The 27,180-nt window shown below is 51.9% G+C and overlaps 1 protein-coding gene across 1 annotated transcript in view; it reads right to left on the bottom strand.

The window, feature by feature from the left end:
- CABIN1 (calcineurin binding protein 1) overlaps positions 1–27,180 on the bottom strand; it is a 110,976-nt gene that overhangs the window by 5,059 nt on the left and 78,737 nt on the right. Inside the window, exons 30-34 of the mRNA XM_080937664.1 lie at positions 6,837–7,000; positions 6,005–6,101; positions 4,994–5,662; positions 3,722–3,796; positions 1,241–1,508 (exon numbers count right to left, since the gene is read on the bottom strand). Coding sequence (XP_080793790.1) covers positions 1,241–1,508; positions 3,722–3,796; positions 4,994–5,662; positions 6,005–6,101; positions 6,837–7,000 — 1,273 coding nt within the window. The remainder of the gene's footprint in view (positions 1–1,240; positions 1,509–3,721; positions 3,797–4,993; positions 5,663–6,004; positions 6,102–6,836; positions 7,001–27,180) is intronic.

The following is a 27,180-nucleotide window of genomic DNA, read 5'->3' as shown; positions in this document are numbered from 1 at the left end:
CCTAGATAAGCAGAGGGTAAGACAACCTGAGGCGTGGGACTGTGTGACCCACTAATAGCCACTAAGTTGTTCAGGCTCCCCTGACCTCTGTACCTTGAGCTTATCTAACACAAGTCCAAGCCCTACAGTGTGAGTAGAAGTGATCAGGACAGCTCAGGTGGCACCTAGAGCTTTGTGCATGCTCACCTGAGCCCAACTGCTTTAACCACCCTGTCCTGTGGCCTTCAGAGGTTCCTCTGGAACAAACACTGAGTGACTGGGTCCCCACCCTGGCACAATCCTCAAGGTAACCTGGGCAGAGCATCTGATAAAAACTCCGGTGCCTGCCACTGAGCCTCTGGAAGAACTGAGAGGGGCTTTTCCAACCCAGCCTCCAATCAGGCAGCACAAGCCAGGGGCTGCTGTCCTACTGTGCAGATGAAATGGGAGAGACAAATATAGTCAAGGTGGCAGCTCCCAATGTGACTGGGAGGACAGGCAAGCCCTAATGTATGGCTCTGGTTTGGGGAGGTGACCATGCAACTACGGAGCATAGGACATAGCTCAGGGCCTGAGCCAGTGAGGGAAGAAAGGGTGGGAAGACTGGTTTTCTGGAAAAGTGAGCTCGTTAGAGAACACCTTTGTTATTCCAGAGTCTCTGGAGCCTGGCCACAGTACCACAGCCCTAAGAGTTGTCAGGGAGCATGCCTGGGGGTGCAAGAGAAATGGCGGCAGCAGAGAGGAACACAGTGCCTTGCCCATACCTATGTGCTGACGACCTATCATGCTGGCTCCTGACTTCCAGAAGGAATGAGGGTTTCCATCGGACTGAACATCTCCACAGTGGGGATGTGTCTGGTCCTGGGACTACCTGGGGCCTCGAAGACTACCAAGGTCAGTCTTCCACAGCAGCCTGGCTGGCACTAGCTAGCTTCCTTTTGACTACTGATAAGGCAAACCTTCCTATTTGGGGCTCTGTTGGGCAGAAGCCAGGTCAACAGCAAACCCTTCAGTGGTTTGTACTCCCTCTCCTCACCCTTCCACGTGTGGGCAGGATAGGCACAGGGGCAAGAGCCACCGATGCTGCTAGCAACCGTGACCTGGACTAGCAGCCAATAGCCCCAGAGTTACTCTGGGGGTGCTGGAGGGCACCCCACATGCTTCTTTGCCAATTCCATAGGGGAATAATTTGTGGCATCTGGTAGAGGGGACTTAGCTTTGGGGAAGCTGAGTTTTCCAGGTGAACTGAGACGGCACTTACCAGGACTCAGAGGGGCCCTGCTGGGGATAGTTTCTGGCCTGTGTGGCCGTGGAATTCCAGGATCGGTGGACAGGTCTGGGGTAGAGGCTGATGCTGAGGGAGGGCAGCTGATGATAGGAGCCAATACAGGCTTGAGGTGGGAGTCATTGGGCCGCTGGAGAGCATCAGGTGCTGTGGAGTCAGGTACTGTGGGAACCACTGTTGCAGGAAAGAAATTCTCTCGGCTGTCCTTGGGGTGCTTTGGGGTAGTAGGAGTATCTCCTGAGGCCTGTGAAGACAAAGGCAAAGTGAGAAAGGTCCATGGGATACTGCACTGCCCCACGCCAGTCCAATTCAGCCCCATGGGACACTTCATGGACCCTGAATGCCAACATCCTATCCTGCATCATTCTGAGCTCTCTGGCACCAAGAACCACAAACATTTACCAGAACACAACTGACACACAGCTCAGAGTCCAGATCCTCCCTCTCTCGGAGACACTCACTCATACTAGCAGGGCCTCAGTGAAGACCTCTGGCTTATCTCCTGCCTCCTCTTCAGTGCCAACCTGGGAGAAACCTATTTACTTATATCTCTATATACGATGTAGGGCCCAATCTAGGGGCTGTAGAAGTGGTGAACCGGGAGAGGGACTTTCTAAGAGCCACTAGTGGGTAAGTTCCAAGAGAAAAATTGAACTAATCTATTCCCCAAACTAGAGACTTTCAGTAGGGAAGAACACAAAGCCTACTTAGAAACCTGACGGGAGCCGATAGGTAGCTTTTTCTAGAAGAGGTGAAACATGTGGAAAGATGCAGAGACAGTAAATAGCTCTCTGAGATGTCCCAAAGGAAAAGTGGAGCTCAATGTGGTGGTGAGAGAACACAGGGTAACTGCAGGGGAACACCATCCCAGTGCAGCCTGCAGAGGAATAGCAGGCCCTGAGGACCACTTGGCTAGCTCGCTTCTGCTCTGGCTTTGTATCCCAGGAGGTGATCAAGGGCCAGGCCCAACCCTGCCATGCTGTAGACAGCCTGAAATGTAGGGTCCTATCCTAGCCTTGTCTACTCCATTTCCTTGCCTGGTCCTTTAAAGGGCCACTGGCAGCATGCGCTCTAGTGGTACAGATATGTGTAGGTCTTGGCTGCAAGTAGTTCTCTTTGGCTTTAGCTTTCTCCTCTAAGAAACGAGTCTCTTTCCTGTCCTTAATTCCTTGCTAACACAGCACCAATAGAGGCAGGGTGCTTGCTACTTCCTGTATGGGGTTATCACTTAAGTCCCTTCAAAGTCAGTATAAGCTGGGCCAGGAGGTACACACTTACAATCCCAGCATTCAGGAAGCTGAGGCAGGAGGCTTGCCGTGAGTTACAGGCCAGCCTAAACTACATTGAAGTAGTCTATCTAGCTCTTACAAGAAGTCTAATAATCAAGTGGTGATATCTGCTGGCTGGTTGGTTAATCCTGCCAGCTCAGAAATGAATCCCTGCACTTCCTTAGATTTAGAGTCTAGGCAGTGTTGATGACCTCATGCTCTATTCCACCAAGAGGAAGTCTGTCTGAACCCCTAAGAAAGATACCTGCCACAGCTGGTTCTCCTAGGACAAGGTACCCCCAACACCTGGGCCACCCCCTAGGATAAGAAGCTAGACCAGCAATGACATGGACAACGAATCATGACCACTAACAAGAAGGCTGTTTTGCTTTTTCTGAGATAAGACTAAGGCACCCTCTGGCCTGTAGGCTGTTAAGGCTTTGGGAGAGTGTGGCAGGACCTGCCTCCCTCCTCCTGGCAATATTAAAGATGAGCAATCCACAGCCTCCCCATCTTTGTTTTGTTTTGTTTTTTTTGAGACAGGACCTCTCTATGTAGATCGGGCTGGCCTCGAACTCACAGAGATCCACTTGCTTTTGCCTTTCGTGCCAGGATTAAAAGTGTGCCCCACCTTATCTGGTCATCAGGAGCTCTACCTTAAGGGGCTTTTTTCGGCCCATCCCAGGAAGGCCTGGCTCTCACAGCTAGACAACACGCCGGCCTTTCCTACCATCTTGGGATTCTGGCATCTTCACCTGGATACCCTGCCTGGCTTGGAATGAGCCCCTGGTCCTGCCATATTCAGTGAGCCCATGTCACTGCCTGCCTGCCTCCACCCCACGTTCCTGGCTGTCTTGACACTAGTTAGCCTGGTTCTGGTATTACTTTTCTACCAGTCAGGAAGGTAAGGTCCTTCCTACCAATGAAGAAAGCCAAAGCATGGCTCCTTAGGTCCCACATGTATATCCTGAGTCCTGCCAAGACACTACCACTTTGGGGTACTGACAGGTTATCCAGAAGCCTAGATACTTCCTGCTCCTCCACCCTGAGCCCACAGTGACCACAGTAACCGGCTTTATGGCAGACTTGCTTCTGGACCAGCAGCCCAAGCCTTGGTGTGGGGCAGAATCAGCAAGATGAGCTGGCACACACTGGGGAACAGGTGGGGTGTGTGTGCAGGACAGCTTACCTGTCTCTGAGTAGCAGCCCCAAGGTGGACCTGACAGAACTTCACAGCCTGCTCCAGTGCAGTCTCCTCGTCCACCTGAACAGAGAGATGTCTCCATTAGAGAACCTGGGCCCCGGTACCCAACCTACTTCCTCACCTACTCTCTTAGCCCAGCCTAAGAAGGGCACTCCTATGTGGACTATCCTCGGTGAGGACCACGCCCAGCACCCGAGACTGTCATACAGGTGGGCCAAAGGTCCATGTACCAACTGCTCGTGTCGGGAACGGTCCCAGTCAACCCTCAGGCTTCTTCAAGTTATTTCCCATAGTTATTTATGTCCTCAAGGGCTGAGAACTGACAGAAGCCTGGGGTCCCAGAGAAGCTTTCAAATTCATCTGAGAGCTGGGCAGGATTAAGTGTCTCGGGCCAGCCTGAGACACACAGCAAGACGCTATTGGCTCAGCCGTTTAAGTGGCTGTCACAGGCTGGGTTCTGATCTACCTCTCGGGTGAGCTGTTGATTCCAGGGGGAGACACCTCCTGGAAGCCCAAGTAGGATGGGCACACTAAGTGTAAAGCCCAGACAAGAGCCTGACACTCGTAATCCTGAACAAGCAGGTGTGACTTGAAGAGGGTCCTGCACTATGACCTGGTCTCCCCTGCAGGAAAAGCAGCAGCACCACACTGTTCCTAGGAATCCACAGGAGAAACAATGCTAGCAAGGGGAAGGGGAGTCTCAAAGGTGTTAGGAGGAACTGCCCACTTCAGACAGCCACTCCATCTGCTCACAAGTTCTGCAGATTCTTCCTGTGGAGAAAAATGTCTGTAGAGTGGGAATCAGGCCAACTGAGAAGGGTGGCATGCTTTCTGGTCTGCCATGCTTGGCTCCTAGTTGTTCCTTAGGCTGGGTACCACAGACACCCATTGCAGGAAGTAGCTCAAATATATCCAGAGGCCCCTCACAGTGGTCAGACAAGGGCTTCCACACATGTGTGCTGGACCCTGTACCAGTTTCATCTTCCTTAAAGGATAAATTCACATTGTACTCCTTTTTTTTGCGTCTAAACTTATTGACTGTTCATCAGAGAAAAATCTCAAACACAACCCTAATCTTCACCCTCCTCCCCAAGAGTACACAGTGTGAAAGCAGTGGGCACAATCCCTAACACCCACCTCAGGGCGGGCCCTGATACCATGTGGCCCCAGGAAGGAACCTCCTGGGAACAAAAGGCCTAGGCAATGAAGGGGTGTGCAGACAGGGGCAGCCCCGGGGTCAGTGCACAGGCTGCCCACCTGCTTGATGAGCATGTAAGTCTCCGACATGATCTTCTCGATGCGGCTCAGGTCATAGGCCATGCCCTTCTGGCCCTGCTGCCACACGCGGTAAGCATCCAGGAGGAGTGTCTTGCCAGACTCCGTGTCCTCCAAGAGCTTCCTTTTGCGATTAGGCCTTGGAGGTGCCTCCTCAGAGTACCCCGTTCCCCTGGGCCCCATGGTAGTGGGAGTGGCAGTTGTAGTGGGGGTTACTGGGGATGGGGTGGGCTGTTGCCGGGTGCTGATGCTCAGCTCCTCTAGGGAAAGCTCAGCAGACCGGCTCTCAGGGCCCCGGTCCCTTGGAGGGCGGCCTGGCAACAGACGCGATGTCTGTTCCAAATCAGGGTGGCGAACAGCAACCTCGCTGGTGTCCATCGGCTCGGTGGTCCCCGCCTGCGGACTCTCTTTGTCTTTTAGCTCCGCACCCTGGTCTGTGTTGTCTCTTGTGTCTGTGGCCACTGGCAACTGGTTGAGAGGGCTCACTTTGCCCCCTGGCTCAGGTCCTGGTCCTGAGCCATCAGCTAGAGGTAGCTTCTTGGGGTGTGGGAGGCTTTCCTGGCCATCCTCGGGACTGGCTTTGTGGGAGACATCTGTGGTCATACTGGCTCCAGAGAGGCCACAGGCTTTGGATCCTTGGTTCTCTAGCCCCTACAAGGAAACCAGACAAGTCACTGGTGCTCTCCTGTATCAGAGCCCCCGTGGGTCCCCCTCCGAATGCCGGCTGACATGACTGGGCTACAAGTCGTGAGGAGCAGGCACCAGCCCAGAGACCCATTCTTCTGTTCCTCCGGCAGTTTAACTCCCTCACACGTAAGCAGGTGTGGGGAGGTTGGGCAATGGGACTCTTGCACATCAGACTTTCTAAGAGCTTTGTGATGTGAGCCTTACAGGGAGCTCACATGGAGAGAGGACTTGTATCGGCCATTGATTGTGGCTGCTGCAGACTTGTTACCCTGCCCCTCATGCACAAGCTGTGGCAGGCTGACGTACCTCTGCAAGCTCACTCAGTGTGTCCTCCAACACCTTCACAGTGAGGATGAAGGCGCGCTGTGCCAGGACCTGGCGGTCTGCATCTCGCAGGTACTTTCTGTAGTTATACAGAGGGACAGAAGTAGTTGGACAGTGTCAGAAGCCATACAGTGCAGCTAAGTGATCAGTCAGCGTCGTATTTCCACCCCAGGAACACCTGCAACTGTGCGCCCACCTGCTGAAGTCTGTCTCCTTGAAGTGCTTTTGGACCATATACTTCATGTTCAGTAAGTCTCTCTGACTTGGTCCCAGTGGCTGCCCTGAGCCCTCTAAAGAACAGGTCAGCCAGAGGTCAGAGCTATGGTGGGCTAAGTTCCTCTCCCTCAGGTTGGTTTCTGGGATGCTTATGCTTCATGGCCAGGCTAGTCCTGTGTCAGCTGTATCTCCAGGCATTCCCAACCTCTACCCATGGCAGTTGTAGCGGACACACTCTGTTCTGTGTCCCATCCTTCTGGCCAATGAAGCCATAATAGCTGTTGGGGCCAAAAACCTCTACCACCTGCCTCCTACTTCCTGGGGGCCAGGGCTATTTTCAGAATGTCTACTCCCCACACCCCACACTAGTTAGTTAGTGCCTCTGAGAGCCCAGGTTGGGCAGGGGGGGTGGTCTAAACATGGAGACTATCAGCTTGTGTGAGTCCAAGTTTGCTTAAGGCAGAGAGGTGGTGGGCTTGTGTTCTAGATACTAAAAGATGTCCCTCAGGAGAGAGTAAAGTCTGGGACTAAGAGCCAGGTATGAGCAGTAGGGACAGGCCTGTGGAGGACAAACCAGGCTGTGTGGTGGCTCACTCACTTGCCCTGGTCTGGTGTCCGCTGCAGCATGGAGGACACCTTCAACAAGGTGCTGTGGTCCCGGAGCTGGGCTAGAACCTTGAGTAGCAGCACGATGGAGCGGTTCATGTGCCAGGCAAAGCTGCCTGGCCGGTCAATCTCATCCACGGGGATCCGCCAGATGCCCTGTGGGACGGGCAAGCACAGGCTAAGGGAGGCTGCCACCTCTCTGGCGCCCTAGGGACACCCTGCCTGAAGTCCCCTCAAGCCTGCCACTGTGAATAGGACCTATGTCATGTCATGTGTCAGCCAGAAGATAGGACATAATAGCATAGAGGGTAGATATCTGCCCAGCCCTTGTGCTGATTAAAGCTCATTGTAAAGGTTGTGTGTGTTTTTTATTAGGAACTAAATGGTTAAAGACTGGGTGGAAACCCCGGATTGGGACTAAATATTTTCAACAACACTGGGGTTCAGGGGGATATAGGAGGGATAACATGGATGCCAAAGGAGTGGTGTGTAAACACTCAGCCTGTGACCTGCCTGACATAGGACCTCGGTGGCCTGGAAGAAGCTAGCAGATCCCAGTGGGGTCCCTATAGTCAACCCCCCAGAACCTCCAGCTAGCACATGCCCTGGATCTCTACAGGCTGAATTATGGGGTTTCTGGTTCTCAAGTGCCAGTCACAGGGATTACAGTAGCCTGCACGTGGGGCTCTGCTCTCATGGTTTCTCGCTGCCTATTAGTGGTCCACAGAAGTGTAAACCCATACTCTAGAAGGCCAGGATGGGGGAGGAAGAGCAGGGCATCTTTCGCCCTCAGCTGATGAGGCCTGGGGAAGCTTAACACCCTTTAGTCTTTGGCCCCACAGCCTCCATCCTGGGCTTCAAAGAAGGCCCATCTAACAGGCTAGAGGTTGAGAACATCCACACCCAAGAGAATAAACACAATTATATATTCCTCACTTGTATGGCTATAACAGTTTATAAAAAGCCACATCCACATGGTTGGTGTCTGTGTGTGTTTCAAGGACCCCAGGGTGCCCTTCCTCTCTGCTTCTAGGACTAAGGATAGCCTAACATAGACTATGGTGGCCGTTAAGATATTCATGGCTCAGCAGTGTGAGGTGAGAGAGGGATTCTGTTCCTTGAGAAGGCACACCCCAGACATCATACATGGAGTTCTCACATGGCTTTTCACAGACATACAATAGCTGATAGAGCTCAGAGACAAGGAATAACCCTTCTAGTGCCACAGATTTGGGTGGATATACCACAGCTTTGAGGAAAAGATCCTTGTGGGTCTTCATAGGGAAGCCTCCACACCTGTACCAACCTCCACAGTTGGCTACAGCAGCTCTTCAGTCTGGATGGTTGGGAGAGATGCCTCCAGTCACCCTGAGACCTGGGTGTGGCCAGACGCTCTCCAGATCTTCTCCCTTTCCTTGGAGAGGCCTAGAATCAACCTAGCTTCAGAGATGTCTCCCCAATTTCTGTGCAAAGCCCTAGATAACCAGGTTAATCAGAAGATACTTTTCTCCAGACCTGAGAATGGTAAAGGGTCTGTCAAACTTCTCAGAAATGCATTCAGAGCCAGCTGTGGTGGCTCACACCTTTAGTTCTAGTGCTCAGGAGGCAGAGCTTTGTGAGTTTGAGGCCAGCCTGGTCAGCAGAGCCATTTCTAAGCCAACCAGGGTTACACAGAGAAAGCCGGTCTCAAATACCAACTCCTTTCAACCCCATAATTTACACTTGCCCTTCTGAACTGTGCCGGCTGGTGTTGTGACTAGAATGGGGAGGACATTCCTCTAGGAGCAGTTAGAGGCAGGGGAAGTAGTCCTGCACCCCAGTGTTTATTACAGCCACTAAGCCAGCAAGTAGTGCTGGAGTGCAGACACAGGCAGGCTGAGGAAGAACAGAGAAAGAGTCCTGAGGGCCTCAGCTAAAGGTGGTTGGGTTCCAATGCCCATCTGCTCTGGATACTAGCATGCCAGCTCTCCAATCCATCATACATACTGGAGCTAATCAATAAAAATGTGCGATAACACTGGTGGTAGTTATTATCTACCTGGTTGCAATCAATAGAACGGTGTCTTCTACATTGCACAGGGCTGCTCTCCACCCAGGAACTGAGCCAACATCAAATGGCAACAGGGCCTTGGGTGTGCTAGATAAGTGCTGTTAAGCCACTGAGCTATATCCCTAGTCCTTGTTTGAGACATGTGACAAAGTGTGTACCAAGCCAGGTATTGTTGGTGTATTTTAAAATGTCTACCTCAACTGCCTAACTTCCTTGAGTCCTTTGGATTCTATGCATGTGAGCCTCTGTTTGTCCTTTCACATCCTCTGCCCAGCCAACTTTCCTAGGCCCAAATGTGACACCTGGTCCCCCTTCTCTGAAGCTCCCTGGCTTGCTGTTCTGTGACAGAGTGGAGATGACTCGAGGCCAGCCTTTCAGACGATGGCTTTGGGGCTGGCAGAGGTCCTGGCCACAGTCGGTCTGATTTAGTTCTAGGTACTGAGGGACCTGACACAAACCTGGCAGAGTAGGTGCGGCATCCATCTTGAAAGCTTTCTGCCTCCCATTTTACTGGGTACAGGGAATCGTAACTACCCTACCTCCTGAAAATTCCCATGTTCAAATGCGTGAGGCAGGAAAGAAACAACTGTTCACAGCAAACAAAGCTCTTCCAAGCTCCAAGTGTATATGATGCCCTGTGGGGAGCATGGGAACTGCATGAAGATAAACTGACTCTCCCCTAAAAGGCAGCCAGTGCCAGGGGCAATGTGATGGTTCTGACCAGTGCTCACTGAGCAGTCCACCTAGCCACGAGAAAGCCATCACACTGGCAGAAAAATGCGCCGAGGAGGTTGCTACCTGTAATAGCTGGTGCTTGGCCGGGGAAGCAGAACAGATTGGCGGACTTTAAGGCACAGGAGGCCAGGGCTCCCGTGAGGCTCTCATTCCCCAAGCTGAGAATCGATGGGACAGCAACGCAGTCACCTTCCCAGGCAAGAGTAGGGGTAGGAGGAGCCAGACCCTCTGGGGGCTATAACAGGCCTGTCAGGCAGGTAAGGCACAAGACAGCAATGGCATCACCTTCAGTACCAGGGGAGGAAGAAAACAACATAAGCCCTAAGTTCTTAAGGACACCTACTTCCCAACAGGAAAGGTCTATTAGTAAAGGTCTCTGTTCTCAGTATCTGGGTCTCATTTCCAGTGCACGGTCTACCTCACCTCCTTTGATAACACAGTGGTACTCATTTCAGAAAGAATGAGGCAAGTTCCAAGAAAAGCAGAAGAAAGTGCAGGCACCCTGACAAACAGCCCAAAGAGCTTGCAGAGGCTTCAAGTCCAGCACTGGCAGCTGCCCTGCTCCAGCTTCATTTGGCCTTCTCCTGGAGACAGGCTTGCTGAAAGACACTTGCTGGGCAAGGCCTGGCTCATTCACTCCTTATGTTCATTCACATGTTCCACAGATTCTTGAATTTACTGGGTATCATCGCCTCTGTTTCCTGGACAGATCCTTTCTCTTCCAAGGGCATGCAGCTAGCAGGTAAACTAGCAGGAGCTCTTGGGAACAGTGCTTTGCCTTCTCGGCATGGGGCTACATACAGATGGAGAAACCTGGGTAGGCGGCAGGGGAGGGGGGTGTCCTGTGGCCACCAAGCTGGCCTTTGGAGATAGCTATACTGAGAAAGGGCAGAGTCATGAGCCAGCAGGGTAGAAAACAAGCCAACTACGCCTTCTGCTTGAGCTGAGCAGAATCTGCCTTTTGTGTTTACAGCTCCAGGATGGACTGGGCACAACCCTCTCTAAAGGAGGCAAACTAGAATTCATCTTTCCCTAACTGCCCCACCAAACCTGCTTCCAGAGAAGGTATCAGAGGGCCTCACAGGACAAATTGTTCTGTCTCCAGCACAGCTCACAAGGGAGAAGATGTGGGACTAAGCAGAGGCTGCACAGCACCCAGCCCAAAGCCCAGAAGAGAAAGGCACGGAACTCTAGCAGCTGTTACAGTTTGAACTGGGCTAGCACAAAGACATGAGCAGGAGGGCTCTAATTGAGAGAAGGCCTGGCGGAAAGCAGATGGAAGTCTGTAGAGGAGCTCATGTCCAGTTCTGAGGGACAGGCCAGAGCAGGGACACAGATTTAAAAGCTAGCAGCATCATGGGAATCAGAGCACCAGGACACTACCAGGAGTCTCTCTGCAGGACTATGTTTGCACATACCTGCAGGCATGCACACTGTCCTTAGTCAGCCTCACTGGATTCCTGGGCTGTGGTGTCATCAAGACTTGGCTCCCTGGTGGTCAGTGTGGCTGGGGATAATGCTGGGTCAGAGTACTGTGCTGTAGGCAGTTGGGCCTTTCCAGCAGCCCTAGAGTACTTCCAAATACCACATTGTACTCAAGTTTCTCCTATAAGCCAAGTACTTCACGGCAAGCATCTCAGCCCATCTCTGCTCCTTAGAGTGGTTCTGGGCTCCTTGACAGATGAAGTCACTGAAACACACACTAACAATTGAATAATTTATGGGGTCCCAGACAATGGCTGAAGGTTGGACGTAAGTTCCCAAACCCTCCCCACAGCCTGCTGTGGCCTCTCACTACTATGGAGGACTCCTTCAGGCACAGCACCTCACAGCAGGATGGGTCTTGGGTACATGGAGCTGGGCCATGGTGGCTGCTTTCAGGGTTTCTGAAGCTCAGAGAGCTGTGTGTGGAGGTAGTGTGAGCCTGTGGTAGCACTCACAGACGCTCGTCTACTCAGAGGACTGAAGAGCACTGTGGGAGGGTAGGCTTGGCCAGGAGGCTCCCAAGCCTTTGCCTTCCACTAATGGCAATCTTGGTGCGTAGAACACAGAGGGAGCAAACAGCAGTGGCTCCCGTAGGCGTGGAGCACTCTGGCTGGTTAGGCTGTCTGTGCTCCCATCTCATAACATCCCCACATACTGTGGTCGGGGAGCGTATTCCTGAGGGACCCAGACTCGCACACACCCACCATGGGCCTTAGTGTACACAGGCGAGCTCATCCACACAGACCTCCGCACTCAATACCCGATGTGACGGCTGAACACAGCCTCTTCACTCATCCCAGAGCCAAACGCCCAGCAGGCAGAGATTCAACTTTAGATCCGGTTCTCCCAGCACACTCTGCAGTAACAGCACAGCCTGTGGCTCTTCTGAGATTTCTACCTTTCTGTCACAGATCCCCCTAGAACCCCTTCCTTCACTAAGGCACAAAGTACCTACAGAAGGGAACATGCTTAGAAGGCCTGGAAAAGCCAGAAAGGAAAGAAGTTGGGGTTAGAAAATGGCCTAGACAGGGCTGAGGGGTAGGGGTGGGGGTGCTCAGAGTTTCATTCTATTGCCACACTGGCAGAGATACCCCAAGATACTAATTATTTTCCCCCAGAGACTACAACCGAGTGTAGACAACCTGCTCAGAGATGTCCAGTGAGAGGGGACAGGAAGCAGGGGTCTGTGCTCCTCACCTGAATGCTTCTCCTCATGGGTTCACTTCTAACTCCCAAAGGACAGAGCTGGCAGGATTGTGAACCATGTACTTCTTAACCAGCTAAGAACCAGCACAGTCTTAGCACACAGCAGGCTTGGCCTGCAAGGCAGCTGCCTCCCAGAGTGCTGCAGGCTTACTGCAGGAGATGGCCTTCAGCCTTGGTCCTGCCAGGGCTTGGTTGCTTTCTCCAGCTGTTCCTTGCTGCCACACACAGGACTGAGATGTGATACTTGTTCTGATTTGCCATTCTCAGGGTCACGCCCAGTAGGGCACCAGGCCAGGCAGGAGGGCAGAGGGAAGATCTCATCTGGGGGCACCTAGAAAGGTTGTAAAGGAGCCACCTGGGCACCACACAAAGGTACTGATAAGGAAAAAAGCAATAGATTGTAGATAGCACTTGAGGAGACCCAGAACACTTGGCCTGAGGGTCTACAAGGCAGATGGTAGGAAAATTTCCCCTCTCCACCTTATCCAGGCTTCCCTTTCAAGGGGTCTTCATGGGCTCTACCTGGCCAGCTAGACTGCCTCTAGCTCTTGACCTCAGACCAAGGGCCTCAGCCTTGGACACAACACTGAGCTGTTATAGGAGAGCAGATAGGGTTGTGTTGCTTTTGAGGAGCTCATTATCTATGAGGTAAAGTCTGGCAGGTGGAGGAACAGCCCCTGAAGAAAAGAAAGCCCACCAGCACGGGAACCTAGGAAATAAGAACAGTGCACCAGCCATGGCACCTACCTGCAAACTCAACAGAAATCATACAACACTAACGTCAACTTTCTTAAAGAAGGGGTGTGCAGCAATATCCCAGCCACCCGGGGAACAGACACTTTGAATGGTGCCTGGACAAAGCCAGAGGAAACAGGAGTGGGAGGCTGTACCTTTGCTGAGAAGACAGAAATGAGAAACAAGTAGCTGGGGAAGTTGGTTGGGGGGGGGGTTGGCAGGGGAAACTTATTTGGAGCCAGCTCTACAACTTGGGGTATCCTGAGCCCAAAAAAGCATTTCCCATGTCATCAAAAACATCTCCTTGACAACATCTTTTATCCCATAGTACATGGGCTACAGGTTGACATCTGAGCTAAAGTTTTCAGGGTCATTATTTAGAATGCTGGACTGGAAAAAGTAATAGGCAGGAGGAGGAAGCAGGTGGATGCCTGGGGTGGGGCCTCAGCTGATACAGTTGGGGGATGGTCTATGGAACAATGGCTGAGCAAGGCTGTCTAGAATAGAATGCCTTTAACAACCCTGTGGTCCTTCTAGGCATGGGCACAATGGTGGACAGGGGAGAGTAAGACTTCAGTCACACAGCAGAAGACAGGGTGTAGGAACAGGCTGCTACTGCTAAGCATTGGAGTAATGGTCCCTCAGCAGGGCAGAGCTCAGCAACTCCCCTCCTTCTACCCCAGAAAAGCAGAAAGACCTGTGCAGACTCCAGCAAATCAAAATTAACAACCCAACTCCAAGAAGCAGGGGATGATTCTATGCAAGGAGACAAGCACAGATGGGAGTGGGGGGTATCACAGAATCCTCCAGTCTTGGGGTGGCACCTGTCGCCCATCAATTCACACAAACCACTCTCACAAGACGACCTGGAGAGGTGTGTGAGCAGGGTAGAGAGATGCTCCCAGTGTCAACCAGCTCTCAGGGCAAACAATTTGTAGGTGTCTGCCCAGCGGCCCCCACATCAGATTTCACTCTCTTGTTCTGAAGAGACTAGCTCCTTTGTGAGCCTGCAAGCAGCAGGAAGCTGAGGCTACAGCACAACTCTCCACCAGCTCTTTACTATTACACCACATCTGTCCCCAGGACATCTCCAAGAGCATCAAGGATGCTGCTAGTCAGCTGGGTAGCACCCATGGTCTCATGTACAAAGGGCTCCCTCTGGCACCCCCTCCTGCTCAGGAGATTTGGTGTTGGAATCCAGAGAAAAAAGCTACTCATCCTTTTGATGCCAAGAGAGGGGCCCTGCAGCACTTCTGCTCCATGCTAAAGATGGAGGGAAGCTGAGAGCCCTTCCCTCTCCTGACAGAAGTTTCTTCAATGAGCGCCTCAGAACCATATGGAAGGTAATCTGTGGTCTCAGGACAGTGCAGCGGCTATCAGGAACACCCCCGGTTCTGCCTCACAAGGTCCTGGCTGTCCAGGCAGGGCTACTGAGGGCAAGGGATTCCCCCTGCCATTACAGGTAATGAGTCCTCAACAGACTCAGGCAGGGGCTGGGGAAGCCTGCAATTTGCCTGCAGCTGGCGTCTGCCGTTTCCAGCCTTTTCTGCCAAATGAGACAAATCATGCACTAGGTCCCCTCCCCTCCCCCCTCCTGGGAAAAGCAGAACCGACAAACAACTGAGCTTGGGGAGAGCCTGGCAGCGAGCCCTGCCCCCTGTGCGTGTGGAACTAGCAGCGCCCCACACCCAGTCCATACGACCCTTACCCCAACCCTACCCCTCCTCCTACTCTTTGAGAGCTGAGTGGCTAGGACCCCGGGCCCCATGTTCCGAGCCGGACCGCACTTGCAAAGCACTGGCACCATCTTCCCGCCCCCGCACAACAGCTATTTTTAGCTAGGGAAGCACCGCGCCCGGGCGCCGCTGCCCATCCCGCCCGGCGGCCCGCTCACCATCCCCGAGAGCGGCACCGCGCAGCTTTTCTGTCAGCGCCTTCTGCCGCGAAGTTGTTGCAGCTTTCGTTTTCGCAGGCGCACACCCACGCCTGGGATCCGGCCCGGGGCTTGGTCGGGCTGGGCTGTCCTGGGTTTGCTGGGCGGGCGCAGTACAGACTCCACTAGCGCCAGCCGCCCCCGCGTGCCACTACCTAGGCCGGTCTGGCCTCCCACTTGACGTTCGGTAGAACGCCAGCCCAGTCCGGGCACGGGGGGCACCGCACCCACCGTCGGCGACTTCCTCTGTAGAGGCGCTAGGGAAACCGCGGCCCTCGGGCTTCCTGCTGCGCCCGGGGCGGGGGCAGCTGCCTGAGCCCACCCGGGGGTAACTTAGCGCAGAAAAGCAGAGAGCCAGGGAGGCAGAAGTGAGGTGGTCGTGCGCCCAATCCCCACCCTCGGCCGCGGGCAAGTTCCTACCCGCCGGCTCCCCGGTGGCATCTGTGCAGGAGAGCTAGTGCGGGCGCCAGGCCATGGCCGCGGAGGCTTGCTCGTGGCGGGCCGGGGCGGGGCAGGCAAGAGTCGGACGGTCCCCCAGCAGTTGCTTGGCAGGATAACTGACTTTTGCAGGCCAATCCTGGTGGGGTCCTCGGCCTAGCCACCAGGGGTTCAGTGACACCAGGCTGCCCACCGGCTGAGGGGTATCTAGTACACAGCCTTTGCTTGGCACAGTACGCTGTGGGACGGGGAGGTGAGTTTTGGAGGCAGGATGGCAATGTCCAACGGCAGCATGCATGGGCAATCTTCTATCTGCAATGGGTCTCCAGTGTGAACAACACCCTTCCCCCCCTTTGTGCCACACAGTGGCCTGGTGGAAGGTAGAATCATAAGTTGTAGGAGGGCCACACTAGAGCTGTCAGTAGGGACTAGAAGACTTCTGGAGTAACATTCTCAAAGAAAGCACAACAAAGATGGCATGGTCTCCAGTGAGCTCTCCAGAGGGAAGCCATCTATTTTCTCACAGGGTGTGCAACTGGGCCAGGTAAATGAAGACCCCCCCCCCCAACCTTTGCATTTCAAGAGCAGGTACCCAACTCCTGTGGGCAGCTTTGCACGGCACCTACAGCATTGATCTGCATAGGGGATCATCAACCTAGTGAAGAAGACTGTACAGGAACTATCCACCAATTCCTGACTGCTCTTCCTGCCCAAGTAGAAGAGAGCACCAAGGAAGAGAAGAAACTGCCTCCACGCATTTCCCCTTCCCACACTCCTAAAGGCCTCACCCACCTAGTGAATCACCACATTTAGCCTACTCCTTGAGCTGGCTAGTATCCATTTGCCTTACTCTAGCCTCTGCCTACCAGCACCCCAAACAAGCTTGGGTCTGGCCCCCTTCCTCTCAACCTAGAGAATAAACCAGTTTTCTGCCCTTGGAAGATGACTTTCCTGCTTAGCAATGGGCTTGTTGCTGGGGACCTGGGCTCTTAGAGGTTCCTTCACACACACACACACACACACACACACACACACGTCAGCCTCACAGCATCCACACGGCTACTGTGCTCTGACAGTCTGAGCACTGGCAGTTACACAGCTCTAACCTTGGAACCTATCACGCAGACCTGGCCAGCCCTTACAGTGGTCTCCAAATGCTGGAGCAGACATCATAACCACTTGTATTTCATGTAACTCATGATGTTACTTCACACCTTTTCAACTTCCTGAAAGATCAAGTCAGAGCAAAGGAAGCTGAGCACATGTGCTCTTCACCTCCACCAGGAAGTGTGACCAGTGCTGTGTCCAACGGTCTGGAAGGCAGTATCCAGGAGGCCTCCAGGCCCACCACAACACCTGCTCTCCAGCAGAGCATGCCTGCCCTGCCACAGACAGCTCTCTTACACGTGGCTCACTGGAGAAGGGTGCCGAGTGGCCTGAAGGCCCAGTACCCGACTGTCACAGCAGCGGAGACGCCTACAGTACATAAGAACTTGCAGGAGTCAGGGGTATAGGGTTGCTAAGAGTGGAACAACCAAATTTTCAAGAAGGACGGCCCTGCGAGAACATCTATTCCCAGCTGGGCTCTAGAGGTCTGGGCATACCCACCTAACCCTGTTTTTTGAGGTAAGGTCTCACTGTAGTCCAAGCTGGCCTCAAACTCAAGACAATCTTTCTGCGTCCACCTCTGACTGCTGGGATTGTAGATGTGAGCTACTACCTATCTTGCACTGGCCTCTTAAACCCTGTTTATACACCATGTGGTGTCCTGTACTCCAACCCCAGGCTTGTACCAACCAACTCACTCTAGAGACATCATCAACTCTAGCTGACGGATGACCAGCAAAGCCCCAGTGCAATATTTCTCACAGGATAAGCATCACCCTTGTTCCTCTCACCAGATGGATGCTTTTGAGTACATGCTGGAGTGTCAAGTGACAACCCCATGACATCAGGTTGGCATGCCTTGCCTATATTATATCCTTGAGAAATTTCTGAGCTTCAGAAAGCTTTGAGCTTTCTGGTACTTGTTAACCACCTAAGCGGTAGAATCCTGTGGGTCTTAGTTGCTCATAACACACATGAATATTAGGAGGTATGGACCTCTACGTTACCCTGGAGACAGCCACTTATCCATCTCAGGGCATCCTGAATGCCTCAGGTTGGGGGCTCTGGCAGCTCTCTAGCAGCCATAGAGACTCAGGTGATAGGCCATCCTGACCAGCCTCTACAGGTCTCCTGGGGTAACGTAGACTTAGTCTCTAGCTTACCTGGCTAATGGCATATGTAGGCACTCACGGCTTAAGTGGGGTGAGCCTCTGGTCTTGTGAAGCTAAGTTGCAGATGACAGAGCTGGACTGTGCCCAAGGTACTGCTAGCTGAGATACCTGGAGGACCATGTGGCCCCAATGGTCTCTTACAGCTCTTTGTTGGTTCCTTTCTCATGGGCTCTTACTTCTGCCATCCTTCTGAGCTGGACTAGAACAAATGCTCCTTTAGAGTCCTGACTTCCAGCCTTGCCGACACTCACCTGCCTCACTACTGTGGGCAGTGGCTGTGTAACACTGCATCTGGCAACTTTCCTACTATGCACATGATGGCCAGTTTCTTTGAGTCCAGACGAAGTGAACAGGTCTCCCTTCGCCAGGCACAGAGACCCTAGGGTCCCCCAAAGCATGCAGTCTACTTGAGCTTCAACTTCTGGTCCCAGAAGCTGATCCTGTGCTGTGCCACTGTATCAACAGTGCTGAGGGAGGACAGAGGCTCAGGGACATCTCCAGGCTGCTATGTGAGGGCTCCGCTCAGAGATTCCTGTCCCTGGGACTGGAACGCCATGTGCTTTAGCAGACAGCTACTCCAGTCCTGGCATGTGTACATGCACCGTCTGTGCCCAGGGCCACTGTTCCTACCAGCACTTTGTTTATTAAATGGAGAAGACAATCCTCTACCCGAGGAGAGAAAGGCTGAACCCTGGATGGGGTACGTAACGGAGCATGTCAGCGTGAATGGCACCTTCAGCCCAATGGCACAGTCGGCTACATAAAGATAGTGACAAGGATGGGGTGAGGACACGGTAGTAGTGGGGGAAAGGGAGCAGATAGGTCTACTAGGTGGGGTAGCACTGGAGACTTCTCTATGCAGGGGGAGCAAAACGAGACAGCCCACTGAAAGGCAGTGAAGATGGCTGGTATCTCTGAGGGCAAGTGTAGTCACTGTAGCAGGCTACATGTGCAGAGGGTATGACATCAGTGGGTATAGAAAGGAAGGGTTGTCGGAGGTCAGGAATAAATCAGGCAGTGCAGACCAGCAGCCTCTAAGGTAGCCTGGATGAACCAGGAGCTCCCTGTCTGGGAATCTGGGGCTGACCCACTATCTGGCCTGATAGCAATGGCAGCATCTGGTTCATATAGGCCCATTTTGCTTTACTCAGTGGTGTTTCTCCTGCCCTATGAGTAGTGATCCCTGCTCCCACACTGCAGGGTGTGGACTGCTTAGGGTTTTCTGAGCGCCTCCTTAGAATACAGGACTCTTACAATGGACTCTTCTGTGCCCCCCACTTCAGGCTGGACAGAGGAGCCCACTACAATAACCCACTCTTTCGATGACCAAGCTGCATCCATTTCATTTCAGGAGGGGAGCCCAGATCCTAGGAAAGCTTTCTCTGGCAGGTACACTGGAGAAACAAACAAAAAACCCCAGGATAATCTATACATCTACTGATCCCTGGTCCCTAAGGAATGGCTTTTATACAGCTTGAGGATTCTGGCTGGCCTAAGAGAGAGTTTGTGGGAGTCATGAAAAAAAAAAAAAAAAAAAAAAACAACATTGGAAGGGAAGTCTCTTAGGGTAGCTCAGGCTACATGTGGTGGTCTCTGGTAGACGGGCAGATGGGAAAGGCTAGGCTTTAGGCTTGATCACAAGACAGGAAAGGGCTGAGAGAGAACTGGCACATTCGTGGGAATTCTAGCTGCCAAGAAGGCTTATGCCCACTTTTTTTCCCCGGCTCCATGATGGTCATAGGAAGGCACCCTTTGTATCCTAGGGAATGTCAGAAGAGAACACCCTACAGAGCAGGGTCAGCTCCATAGACGGAGTCATCCTCCAAACCAGAAAGTTGATAAATTCAGATGCAGATCCTAGACATAGTTCTCTATGACGGCCCTGGGCCTCTCACCCATAGTTCTACCCACCAAGAATGAGGTCACCTATTCAGAGCAGAGGCCCTCTGATGGCAAAATGTGACCTATGTCTAACATTGAATCAGCACTGCAGTGGTCTCTAAGCCAAACTGAACTTGATTACTAAATCAAACCCTTCCATGTACATACTTGTCAGGGAGCAGGGGTCTTCTCAGCCCACCTCAATGCACTTCCTACTGGCATTTCTACTGCTCTCTTTATTGGTGCCTCCCATGTGAGGGACTCATTCCACAGTTTCCCCATGAAATGCCTTCTTTCAGATAGTATGGACACGTTCAAGTTCAGTTCAGACTTCCAGCAGTGACCCTCATCACCTCTGGTGAATTCAGTCATCCCCGAGACCCACAGCACCACACTAGAGGTGCTTGGGCTCAGGGTTGGGCATTGTGGGCATTGTGGTGGTTTGAATATGTTTGGCCCATGGGAAGTGGCACTATTAGGAGGTGTGGCCTTATTGGAGGAAGTTTATCACTGTGGGGGTGGGCTCTAAGGTCCCATGTTTAAGCTCTGCCCAGGGTGGAAAGGAGCCTCTACCTGCTGCCTTCAGATCAAGATGCAGAACTCTCAGCTCTGTCTACAGCATCATGTCTGCCTGCTGCCATGCTTCCTGCCAAGATAATAATGGACTGAACCTCTGAAACTGTAAGCCAGCCCCAATTAAATACTTGCCATTATAAGAGTTGCCTTGGTCATAGTATCTCTTCATAGTAAGGAAAACTCTAATTAAGACAGGCATGAGTGGGTGGAGGGGCACCCTTAAAGGAGGAGAGGGGAGAGGGGGGATGGGATGGGGGTATGTGAAGGGGAATATCATTTGAAATGTAAATGAATAAAATTATTTTTTTAAAAAGGGACAGGCATGGGCTCAAATGTAAGGACTATGTAACAGTGGACTGCAAACTGAAGGGAGCATCCCTTTCTGTGCACCTCACACAGGCATCTTTTATAAAGGGAATTCTCACCCACAGCCACTGGAGGCCAGCCTCATCTTCCTTAGTCATCCAAACACTTCCATGCTGGTTGCCCAAGGCAGTAACTGCTGATGCATGGCCTGCAGTGGAAGACCCTCTCTGGAAACTCAGCCCCATGCCAACCCTAACAGCTGGTCTTTCCTGGAGCCCAGAACTGGGCTTCATTTGTCTCAATGCCGCAAGAACCGCACTCTGAGTCATCCGTGACTAGGTGTGCCCATGCAGAGGGTAGATAAGTGTTTAGGGCACTAGACAACTTCCTTGCCAGTGATGAACTGGGGTCTATTGTAAAGGCCCATGAGGTATCATCTTTGTTGATCTAATTAAGAAGTTTATACTTGGCACTTTAAAAAAGGGCTGTCATCTTGTTTTGCTTTTTGAAACAGGGTTTCAAAGTAGTTTAGCTGGCTGGCTTCAAACTCATGATCCTTTTTGACTCAACCTCCTGAATATTGAAATTACAAGCAGGTACCATCATTCCAGGCTCAATCAAAATCTGTTTTTGGGTTGGTCAAATAGCACAGTTCGTCAAGACACTTGCTGTAAGCCTAACAAGTTAACTTGAGTTTGATCCTCAGGACCAACATGGTGGAAGGGACCTACAAGTTATCCTTGACCTCCCAGGGGTAACTTAGCACATATGTTGACACATACATGCATGTGCTCAAACACACGTGTGTACCTCCCCCCCCCCCATTTTGAATCAAGCAAACTTTCCTGATGTCCCAATCTCTCACTCATTCCACTCTCAGTGATCCTGGTCACCCCTGTCCCTTCCCCACCACTGCCCTCCTGAGCACAATGTCACTGTTGCTCAGCAGTATCTTGTTCTCATGTGCTCTTTAACCTAACCCCTAAGTACTGTCTGGTCCACTGTGTAGATGAAGAAACTGAGCCTATGAACACTAACTGGCTTGCTCACAGCTACACATCCCAGTGTAGAGCCAGGAATGAAGAGGGGTTTCCTCTTGAGAGCAGAGGTGGGGTAAGACATACACCACTAAGACGTGTATGTGAGAGTCCTTGGCTTACCCATCTCAGGCAGTTCCTGGCCCCAAGCACCTGTCCCCATGATAACCTATGGTGTTAAAAGTCAAACTTTCCAAATAGAAAAAGTGAGGGGTCGGGGAGAAAAGAAGGGGAGGGAGAAAAGAAAGTGGAGAGACTAAACTACCCAAGGAAGGAGGCTTGGCCCTGAGCTAAGAAGGAACTCTGGCCAGTGAGTGCTGGGCACATGGCAGATATGACATCTACAGCCCCTCAGGGCTCTGTTCAGAAGCTGGCAGGGCACAGCTACGCAGGTGGAGCTTGGCCCTCCCTGCATCTGGAGTAGTGGCCACCGCATCTGTTTTTCATCGGCTATGTGAATAGGTTGCTTTTGGAAAAGGAGATGGAAAACCACTGACCTTATCCAATTGGCCCACCTTTGGAGATGGAGAAACAGAGGTCAAAGGGGCTAGAGACAGGAAGTCTAAAGGGGGGCAAGACAGACTGTTTCCCCAGTGTGCGCACACTGAGTTCACTTGGTTTAGGTGCTTACCTTTCCAGCCCATCCTGTTATGTGTAAGCCCACCACCCTTCCAGCTCTTGGCTGGAAGCTCCAAACTGGACACAGCAAAGGAGAGAAGCCCTTAAAGAGCTCAGGAAAAGCTTAGGTTCTCTGCTGCCATGGACATCAATCCCAAGTGTCCTGTAACCTGCTGTGAGGACATGCTCTTCTATGGGAGCAAGAGGTAGGATTGCAGTCCAATACTCTGAGGCTGAATAAAATAGAGCCTAGAACTGCCACATTTTTACTCTTAAAGTGACCTCCTCTTCCTTTCTATGGGACCTCAGAGTTCCCAGTACCTGCTTCTCAACAACCGTGGAGCTCTCCAAACTTCTTCCCTTGCCAAGGCCATCTACTCTGCCTGGTCATACTCCAGTTTGAGGCTTTGCTCAGGAGGCTATGAACACACCTACAAGTAGATCTCTCCTGCTACTGCCCTTGGCTGGCCCACTGCTACCCAGAACGTCGGGGCTTAAGACAGTGTCCTGGTGGTATAGCCCAAGCTGAAGCACAGGCATCAGAGAGACATGGTAGGGCCAATTACTCAAAGAACAAGTCTTTGAAAATAATCTACAGTAGGAAAAGAAGTCTGTGCTGGAACATTCTCTGGGAAAATGTTAAACAGTGTGCTCTTGACTGAATACTCACTCTGAGCAGAGTGGTTGGGGAATGGAAGGATCTGGACGTATCCATGAAGCCCACAGTCCATCTAGGGAGAAAACAGCAGTGGTCCTGGGCAGTTAGCTGTACAGAAACTGTGGCATGGATGCTAGCCCACAGGACATGGGTCCTGAGCCCCGGGCTCCATTCCTTGCTCACTGGTTGTGTGTCCTTGGATAAGTCATGCTGTAGCATCTACAGGGACTTTTACATTCTGTTTCAGCACTGCCCCAAGACCCAGGACACGAATTAAAAGTCCGCCCCCTCTTCTGCCCATGCATTCTGACCATGGCGCAATACTCAGTACCTCTAGGCAACAACTGCCTCTGGTGGTCAGAAAAGAATGCACACCACAGGAAGACATCCTGAAAGCTGCTTACATTAGATTTCTGTTGCTTTAAATTAGAACCATGACTGCAGCAGCCTGGCTTGGCAACATCACAACCTGGGCCTGGGTGCACTAAGCAACAGCCCTACCGCTGTCTTATCCTGGTTTCCCCACAGTGTGCTTCCCCTTGCAGGTTAGGAGACTCACTGCTTCTTTCTACTTGATGCCCAGGGAGAGGCCCAGTCTAAAGCCTGAGCTAACCCGGTCTGAGCTGTGAGGTTCCAGAAAGTTCAGCAGCTCCGGGTATGAGAAGACTGAGAGGTTGGTGCAGGCTCTGGGTCCATGCTAACCCTTTAAGATTCTCAAGAACAGGACCTCTTCTCCCTGGAGAACTTCAAGTGTTTCTTTTGTTTACTTTGCTTGAGCAATTGGCCCATGGATCATCTCAGCAATGCTAAAAATAGCAGGATTGCAGCAATTCCAACTACAGCCAAGAAACTCACATTTCCTCAACTGAATGAAAATTGACCCTGCTTCCCCCGTCCCCACTGGGATGCAACTGGCCACTCTTGCTTCAGTGGCAGTTAAGTTCCCGCTGCACACCTTGGGCCATGCTCATGATGCAGCAGCTGAATCAGGCTAAGTGACCTGTAAGAGTGGCAGCCACCAGGAAGGGTGAAGACTAGAGAAGCCGGCCAGTTTTCTCACAGCCAGGGATCCTTATGCCTACTGTCTTCAGTGACAGGCTGCCATGGGAAAGAGAAGAAACCACAACCAATGGGAGACAATGTCTTTTGAGAACCAGAGATTCTTGTTTCAGATGAGGCAACTCTGGGTTGGTGTTAACAGACAGCATTCTCCTAACCATGGACTCCCACGGGCATCTTCCCCGAGGACTACTTCTGCCTCCTCAGTGGTGTCCTGGGGTCTGTCCTCTGGAACAAGCCTGCTGTACCCTAGAGTCTATTCCTTTGCCTTCCTGTATTCTCCACCTTTATTTCCTTGCCCCTAATCCTATCAGTCTGTCTCTGGAACTATCTACTGACTTAGTCCAGAAAACCTAAATCTCAGTTTAGGTGTTAATCCCTACCTATGGCAAGGGGCTGTGGAGAGTCCATGGGCTTTGTAAGCAGAAGACCCAAGGAGTGGCAAGAGGCACCCAGGTCCTATGTGTTTCACTTCACCTTCTATCGAGGAAGCACAGTACAGCTAGGCCAACTGGGGAGTTGCCTGTGGCAAACCAAAACCAAGGGCCCTGAGCTCACTGTTCCACAGGGAGAAGCCAGGCTTCTATAAGCCCTGTGGGCAGACAGAGAAAAGGGCTTCTGTTTTCACAGCCTGCGGCCTTACAGGTGCTCACCACTTCCCAGCAGAGGGTATCATGTTTACAGAAGGTAAATGCCTTCAGGGACAGTAGGACTAAGTCCCCATCAGGCAGTCTGGGCCAGAGAGGTACAAATGCAGCAGTCTGCAGCAGCCTCCTCCTCTACTTCCTTAGCCTTGGGAGTGCCAGCCCTTAGATGAGCCTAGATAGAAATGCTACCACAAAGCCCTGCCACAGCCCAACCAGCCACATTCAGATGAGCTCAACACTAGACAACTACTGGCCTCTAACGAGCCTTACTTCCTAGATATCTGATGTCCTTCTCCTTGCTGCCATTCGCTTTCCCCATGGGTAGCATTCCTGCTTGGAGCAGCTGGGCCAAGTCCTGTGAAGGTACAAGCAGCTTACTGGCTCTCTTCACTTGAGTGAGGCTACCGATCTCTCTAATCATGGGCTCTAGTGCTACATAAACCAAGACTCAGAGCCCCCCCATCTACACAGACCAGGCATGGTACCTGTGCCAAGTCACATTACCTATTGGCATCCCTGGAAACGTGTAGATTGTTTAGTGATCTGAAAGCTGGCTGACTAGGTGACAGGCTTAGGATCTGGCACATAGCATGTTTACAGCAGGTCAATGTGCTTCTCAAAGTGTGGGCACAGTAACAAATAGGGTATAAGTAACAGTTACAGTTGTTTCTGGTGGTAAGATGAGGCTGTGGGACTGTCCGGAAGAAGCTATCAGCTATTATGAATCAGGGAATTCCTATCCCAACCTTCCCTGGCTCAGACCAGTATACACGGTAGAGCAATCTCACTGCTGATGCTGATGCCAATTTACATTGGGCTTCACTGTTATCTACCCAAACAAACCTGAACTTGAGTCTGGTGTTGGGGGTAAGCCCCACCAAACATGATGCATCTTTGAAGACAGGGACAGAAGGAAAGCCAGGAGCAAGTGAGTATACCTGACGCTGACCAGAGGAGGCAGTGCTGGAGCTGGATCTACCAACAGGAAATGAGGCCTGGCCACAGCTGGATTCCAGGGCACCTGAGCCAAGATATACCCGTGTCTGGGACTATTGCTCTGCAGTTACTCATCTCAAGGAATTCTCAAAGATGGGGGACCTTTGAGACCACACAGTCATGAGGCAATGAGCCGGGGGAGATGCAACAGTAATCTAGGAGTGTAACAGTAATGTTCTTTTAGGTTCACTGGGTTCCACAGACTGTTTCCTGCCTGACACTGCTGACATCTACCGAGATAATAGCTCTACGGAAGGAGAGCCCTGCTGCAGTGTGGCCTGGAGGGAGTGCACCTGTTCCATGGGTCGGGAAGATGACGCCAAGGCCACAAAGCCAACTGGTGGAAGTTTGAGTAGACCAAGTATTCCCTGCCAAGAATGGTCAGCGAGGGTCTTAGAACTTTCCCCCATCTCCACCTCCGGCTAGTCCCTCTTCTGGTCCCATCAGCAGAGGCCCTTTCTTTTCTCTCAACCACAGCCAGGCTTTGAAGGGACTAGGCACTAGGAAAAACACACAGCACAGACACTAAAGAAACAAAGACAGCACACAATACCCATCCCTTCCACTGGCCTAAGCCTGAGAGTCAGGACAAAAGACCCACCTGGGCCTCGGTGGTGGCCGCCTAGTAGGAGTGAGAGGGCCCAGAGGGCAGACAAAAGGAACTAGCCTCCGGTGTGGGAAGGGGCTCAGCTTTCCCAGTCATCTAAAAACAGACTGAAAACAATCTAAATTCTTCACCACACCCTATAAATGGGAAGAATCTGACCCTTGCTGGGCCATTTGGCAATATATGAAAGTATTAGATGTAAAGGGATTGCTCCCTGGCCTCCAGGCATTTGTCCTGGAGACTTGCACAGTGAGGCATGCTGAATAATGGTATACAACATACATCTGGGAAAGGGGCAAAACAGACTAGCAGTAGCTTAAGCCAGACAGTGGAGCAAGGTATAGCTGTAGCCAAGAGAGTGAGCAAGAGCTGCAGCGTTAAGTACCAACTGTCAGCCCAGGCCATATAGCAGGGGACTGGTATACATGGCCCAGTTACAAATATGTTTTAGTCTGTTCTGAAGTCAAAGTGAGCCTTAAGCTTCTAGAAGACTTCAGGCATGTGGAAGTCAGGGTGTCCACTATCCCCACTTCAAAAACCAGCTATGGCCTCTGGGATCAGTGGAGGACATTTGGGACCCAAGAGACCTTGTGGCTCCATGTAGGTCAATCCCTAGTCCTAAGGATGAGTTGTGTTAAATTCTAAGTGTTGGGGACACTCATAAACATACCTGTGGGATCATCCCACTCCAGGGAAGTTTTGGGCCTTTTGAAGCCAAAGGGGTAGAAAGGACAGGAGCTGAGCTTACCTGTACCCCAAATCTAAGTTTTTTCTCAATGCCTTGGGTGGGAACATGTCTGCTCCACACCTTCTGCTTCTTTCAGAAAGACTAGAAACTGGGTTAAAACACGGGGGGGGGGGGGGGGGGACCCAGTCTGCTAAAATAAGCAAACATTTTTGGGGAAGATGAAAGAGCCATCTCTGGCTCTGTTACTATGGGAACACTTCAGAATCAAATACAAGATAGGGAGAGATGCTCACCCTGGACAAAACAGCTTGGTTTCAGCCCACGCAAGGCCTGCTGGCCTGCCTGCCCGCCCAGAGGTGAACATGCTTGTACAGAAAGTGCAGGGAGCATTTGGGCACTCAG

Source organism: Micromys minutus (genome assembly GCF_963924665.1).
Source record: "Micromys minutus genome assembly, chromosome: 25".
Classification (NCBI taxonomy): domain Eukaryota; kingdom Metazoa; phylum Chordata; class Mammalia; order Rodentia; family Muridae; genus Micromys; species Micromys minutus.
This window is presented reverse-complemented; position numbering and strand designations above follow the sequence as displayed.